The sequence below is a fragment of the Canis lupus genome, chromosome 26 (genome assembly GCF_048164855.1).
Source record: "Canis lupus baileyi chromosome 26, mCanLup2.hap1, whole genome shotgun sequence".
Lineage (NCBI taxonomy): Eukaryota > Metazoa > Chordata > Mammalia > Carnivora > Canidae > Canis > Canis lupus.
The window spans coordinates 34,622,291-34,628,195 of NC_132863.1; the positions used below are offsets into that span (position 1 = coordinate 34,622,291).

At 45.6% G+C, this 5,905-nt stretch overlaps 1 protein-coding gene across 1 annotated transcript; it reads right to left on the reverse strand.

The window, feature by feature from the left end:
* Positions 1-2,562: 2,562 nt before the first annotated feature.
* SLPI (secretory leukocyte peptidase inhibitor) lies at positions 2,563-4,990 on the reverse strand. Its single transcript, XM_072799763.1, has 4 exons — positions 4,839-4,990; positions 3,991-4,152; positions 3,355-3,504; positions 2,563-2,780 (listed from the first exon to the last, which is right to left on the reverse strand). The coding sequence occupies exons 1-3, from the start codon at positions 4,918-4,920 to the stop codon at positions 3,356-3,358; spliced, it is 393 nt and encodes a 130-aa protein (XP_072655864.1). The 5' UTR covers positions 4,921-4,990; the 3' UTR covers positions 2,563-2,780; position 3,355.
* Positions 4,991-5,905: the final 915 nt, after the last annotated feature.

Consider the following 5,905-nt stretch of genomic DNA (forward strand, 5'->3'; position numbering starts at 1 on the left):
CAGTTCCAGAAATGAGGACTGAGGACTGTAATTGTTATGAGATTTCCTCCTTACGTTGCTCTGAATGCATTTGTGTTTTCCTTCTTCTGTCTTTTTTACTGCCTTATCATGTAACATAAGCTGTAGAGACTTTATATCATAGTATTTCTTAATTTTACATTACAGGATTTAAGTTACAGGATATCAAGGAGGAGATCAAACATCACTCAAGGACTTTACCTCTTCTTTTGCAAAAGAGTTAATGTGTTTTTGGTTGTATGAAGAATAACTGTATCATGTTTGGCAGAATTCTGACTTTGTTATTGTCTTTCTTTGGAGATTAAGTATGGTTTAAGTGGATGCATCAGGGTACCAAGCTGACATGGCCTGGGCCTGTGGTGGGTAATTTCTTGTGGCAACTTGACTGATCACAAAATGCCCAGATTAAAAATTATTCATGGGTATGTCTGTGAGGATGTTTCCAGATGAGATTAACATTCGAATCTGTGGATCAGTAAAGTAGAATCCCTTCCCCAGTGTGGGTAGTCCTCATCCAATCCCCTGAGGGTTTAAATAAAACAAAAGGTGGAGGAAGAAGGAATCCACATCTCTTTTCCTCCTTCATTGTTTGAGTTGGAACATCTCACCTCATTTTCTCCTGCCTTTGGATTGGAATGTACACCATCAGTTTTCCTAGTTCTTAAGCCTTCAGACAGGAACTGCATTACACCACAGTTCCAGCTTACAGACAGAAGATTATGGGACTTAGCCTCCATAACTGTGCAAGCCAATTCCTCATCATAAAGGAATGAAAGAGGGGTGCCTGTGTGGATCAGTCAGTTAAGCATCTGCCTTGGCTCAGGTAATGATCCTGGGGTCCTGAGATCGAGCCCCACATTGGGCTCCTTGATCAACAAGGAGTCTGCTTCTCCCTTTCCCTCTGCCCTTCCCCTGCTTGTGTTCTCGCTCTCTTAAATACATAAATACATAAATACATAAATAAATAAAGTCTTGAAAAAAATCATGTTGAACTTCTATGAAAACTTTTTAAACCTTCATGAATTCTAATTTTAACAGTTTATTTAGGATGTTCCCAACCTTGTTCAGAGACAATGACATTGCCTTATAATTATCTTTTCTTATACTGCCCATATTTGGTGGCAGTAGCAGATTTTTGCTAGCTTCACATTGCAATAGGTGTCTATTGCTGCCTAACAAATTGTCCCCCATATTTAGCACCTTCTCCCAGTTCGAGGGTCAGGAAGCCAAGAGTAGCTTCACTGGATGGTTCTTGGTCATGGTCTGTCATGAGGTTATAATCAAACTGTGTGCTGGGACTGCAATCTTTTCAAGATTAGACTGGGGCTGAAACTCTGCCTCCAAGGTTCCTCACATGTTTGTCAGTGGAGCTCAGTTCCTCACATGCTGTTGAGAGACCCTTGTCTCTTCACCTGATGGCCTCTCCACAGATGGCTGAGTGTCCTCCTGACAGGGCAACTGAGTCCTGCCAGAGTAGAAGATCCAAGAGAGGGGACATGCTTCCCAGATGGAAGGTGCCATCCTTAACTCATCTCATCAGGACATAACTACCTCTCACTCTGCAATAGTTTGTTGGTCACATAGACCCATCTTGAAAAACCATGGGAGGGGCCACACAAGGGCTGGAGTCCCAAGAGATGAGGATATCCAGGAGGCAGCTCAGAGAACGGCTACCCTGCTCACAAAATAAATAAAATGGCACTCCCTCTTTTCCCTCTTCCCTTAAACAGTTAAGTTAATACATCCTGTTGCTGCTCTTGGAACATTGACTGAATGTAGAATGTGGAATGTTTTTTTAGATCAGTGATATTTTCCAGGAAATTATTGAATTACAGTTGTGTTTTGTCCTTCTATGTCACTTTCCAATTAAATTCTCTGCTTCCTTTGGAGTCCAAAGAGCACAGAGAAGTGGGGAGCATGGTTCCCTGCTTGCTCTGAGTTCTGGGAGTCCAGTTCTTATTACTCTTTTCTGCTCCATGGAGTCAAGAACATTATCCTTGTGTGAAAAACAAAACAAACAAACAACACCCATTATCCTTGTGTGGTTACTAGCCAGCAGCTTGTTGCTTTCCCTGGGGACTCCAATACCAAAATGCAATGGGCAGAAGTGTTTGGAGTCCCCTCTCAGGATTGATAATCAGTGCATGTGGTTCTGCTCAATATTTACTTTAAGATAGAAGAAATCTCTCCCAAGGGAGAGAGAAGAAATGTAGGAGGCTCAAAATCACCACAGAAGGCAAATATCCACCATTTTTTGAGCCTGCTGTGACCTAGCAACATTGCTATTCATTTCATACATGTGGCATACTCCAATGCTCAACACAATGAGAACGTGATTTTTGTTGCCACTTTGGAGATAAAGAAATTAAGATGTATGAGATAAAGTCATTTGTCCAAAATTGCAGAGCCAGTGTTTTCAGACTCATGATGTAGATTCATGTCTGTCTGCCCCTGAAGCCTCTTTCTTCCACTCTGTATAGGAAGGAGGCCTCATATCCACACATTCCCTCATCACCTCCCATCCAACAAACTACAAGAAGCATGTGGACAAAAGAAATGTGCTCATTTATTTATTCATCAATCAACAGGCATTTCCTGAAAGCCTACAGTGTGCCAAGCCTTTCCCCAGTGGAGATATTGGTAGTAAAACCAAGCCTTCACCATGGAATGCCACCACGGTGATCCAAGCCTGGGAGCAGAAAACAGAATTCCCAGACCACAGAGTAGAAATCCAGAGACTCTTCCAAATGGCAGGTATCAGGCTATGGGAGAAAATCAGATCAGGGTTTTAGTATGGGGACCAGCCAAATTATCTCCCTCTTCTTCCCCCAAGTAACCCCCAAGACAGAGAAAACAGCAAAGTGGTGGTATAGTTGAAAAGTCTTGGTGTCAGGAGACAGAGTTCAAGTCTCAATTTTACTGTGGGACTCTAAACTCAGCAGATTACTCTCAAAGTCCATTGATCTTTTGGTCTCTGACCCTAAACAACGTGCTGAAGTTGATCTTAATAATAAATATTTAGCACAAATGGTGCTTTACAAAGCACTTTCGATTTCAGTATGTCCATTTTACAGATAAGGAAACCAAGACTCAGAGGACCACTTGCCCAGGGCCTTCACCCAGAGGGGTTGGAATAGAATCAAAGTCATGAGTGATCCCATAGAAATCCTGGCCCTGGGGCCTGGGGAGCAGTACCCTTGAAGGATGAGAGGGCCAGGCAGAGGCTGTTTCAGGGTAGGGATCAGGAGTCCCCCAGCTTATATGCCAGGGCTGCCACAGGCTTGGGACAGAGAGGACTGGTGAAAGACAGATGGGTTGGTCCAGGCCACTCCTTACCTTATTCAGGGTCCACACAGGCTTTCCCACACATGCCCTTACAGCACTTCAAGTTAGACACGCACTGGCGGTCTGTCTCACAGTGATTGGGGGGATTGAGCATCAGACACTGGCCATAGACCACCGGACACCTGCCAGGCTTCATTCTAACTGGTGAGAGTAGAGCCACAGGTAAGGGGCCTTGTGCCTTCTGCACCACCCCTGCTTCCTGGACCCAGACCCAGCCCAACCCACTCAAGGAGAATCATCTCTTCTCCATTCCTATGACCACCTCTTCCTTCCCAGGGCCTCTGTATCCCTTCATGGAGGATCCAGGTCTCCTCTCACATAAGGCCCCCTGTCCACACAGGTGACCAGCTGTCTGGTGCTGACTGGATGGATGCCTGCCACCTGCCTGCTTACCTGAATGACCAGATGATTATTGTTCAAAAAGCCGACCTCCTGACAGACTATCTGCTTCACCAGCTAGGTGAGTAAATTCCTGTCTGGGGCAGTGTGACTCCCTGACCAGCTGCCAAATTTGACTCAACAATTCCTGGGAGGGAGGAGACCTGGCAGGACCAGCATCCAGTCCTATCCCCTTAGGTGCTGCATTCTCAGGCTCCCTCCCTCATGCCAGCCCTTCCACCTCCTCACTTGAGTTGGAGACATTAACGGGATCCAAGCATTTGATTCCACAAGCATGAGAGCAACATATCTGCCTCCCCGGACACTGCCAGTCACTCCGGCACTCAAATTTCTCAAATCCAGAAAGGCACCGATCAGGTGGTACAGAAGGGCAGAGTCCAGCTTTCCACGCTGTTGAAGAGAATGTCAAGAGTTGAGGAAGGAGCTGGGTGCTAAGTAGCCATCATGATTCCTGGACAAAGCACCACACTCCAGGAGAGACCCTCACTCATGCAACTGTCCACAAAGTCCAGAGGGAAATGCCTGCCTGACCTCCACAGCGACAGGCTTGATTAAACCACACATGAGGGCAGAAAAAGTTCCTGGGCCTTGGCAAAGGGCAGAGGGCTCCCAGCCAACATTTCCTGCCCCAGGGAAAACAAAGCTCTGCAAAGGCAAAGAAGCAGTCTGGGAGGGAGGGAGATGGAGAGAGACAAAGGTAAATAGAGCCAACAGGACAGTTTGAGAGCTAGAGCCAGAGGCAGAGACACAGAAACTGAAAGATTGGCACAGAGAGACAAGAAATCAGAGCCAGAGACTGGTGTCTGCAGAGGGACAGACAAGATGAAGAGAGCGGGGTGATGAGAACAGAGGGAGTGGGGCCCGGGCTGACTGGACACCAGTATAAGAGCCCATCCCAATACTCAGAAGCCGACACAGATCTTGGAGCCTAGCTGGACATGAACCCACCCTCAGGGAGGTCTCTTGAAACTAAACTGAGAGATCAGAGCCTCTAGAAGGAGACATCCCCACACCACCAGGAGCCCCCATCACCTCTGCCCTATAGCCAAGATTGTGCCAGAGGGGCTTCAGCTTACCATTTCCAACACCTTCCACAGTCCAAGGCACCAGGGTTCCCAGGACAAGAAGCATGAGGGGGAAGAGGCTGCTGGACTGCATGATGAGACGTCGTGTGGCTCGGAAGGTCAACGCCAAGCCTCATCATTTATATTTTTGCTAGGGGGTGTGGCCCCAACAGAATTTCTTTGGCCCCTCCCAGCTGTGATCGCACCACACAGGAAGCTAGGTGAGATCAGCAATGCTAATACCAGAGAGACAGCAGTTCTTTTCTGTCCTAGCCAAGACCGTGAGGCCAACAGTAACTGCCAGGGAAGAAATGGAAGAGAGTGGCTTGGAAGATGTCACCAGGCTATTAAGGAGGCCATCTCAGTAAAGGGCTAGTAACCAAAATCTATAAAGAAAGTACCAACTCAACACCTAAAAAATAAAACATCCAGTCAAGAAATGGGCAGAAGACATGAACAGACATTTCTCTAAAGAAGACATACAAATGGCCAACAGACACACACACACACAAATGCTCACCATCATTTAGCACCAGGCAAATACAAATCAAAACCACAATGGAATAACACTTCACATCGATCAGAATGGTTAAAATTAGAAAGTCAGGAAACAGCACATGTTGGCGAGGATGCAGAGAAAGCAGAACACTTTACACTGTTGGTGGGAATGCAAGCTGGTGCAGCCACTCTGGAAAATACTATGGAGATTCATTAAAGATAGAGCTACCCTATGACCCAGCAATTGCACTAATAGATATTTACCCAAAGGATACAAACATAATGATTTGAAGGGGCATATACACACCCATGTTTATAGCACTAATGTCTGCAATAGCAAACTATGGAAAGAGCCCAGATGTCCATCAATGGATCTATCTATCTATATATCTATCTTCTTTATATATGTGTGTGTGTGTGTGTATAGCCATCAAAGAGAATTAAATATTGCCATTTGCAATGACATGGATGGAACTAGAGGGTAGTATGCCAAATGAACTAAGTCAGTCAGAGAAAGACAAATACCATGTGATTTCACTCATATGTGGAATTTAAGAAACAAAACAAATGTACATAGGGGA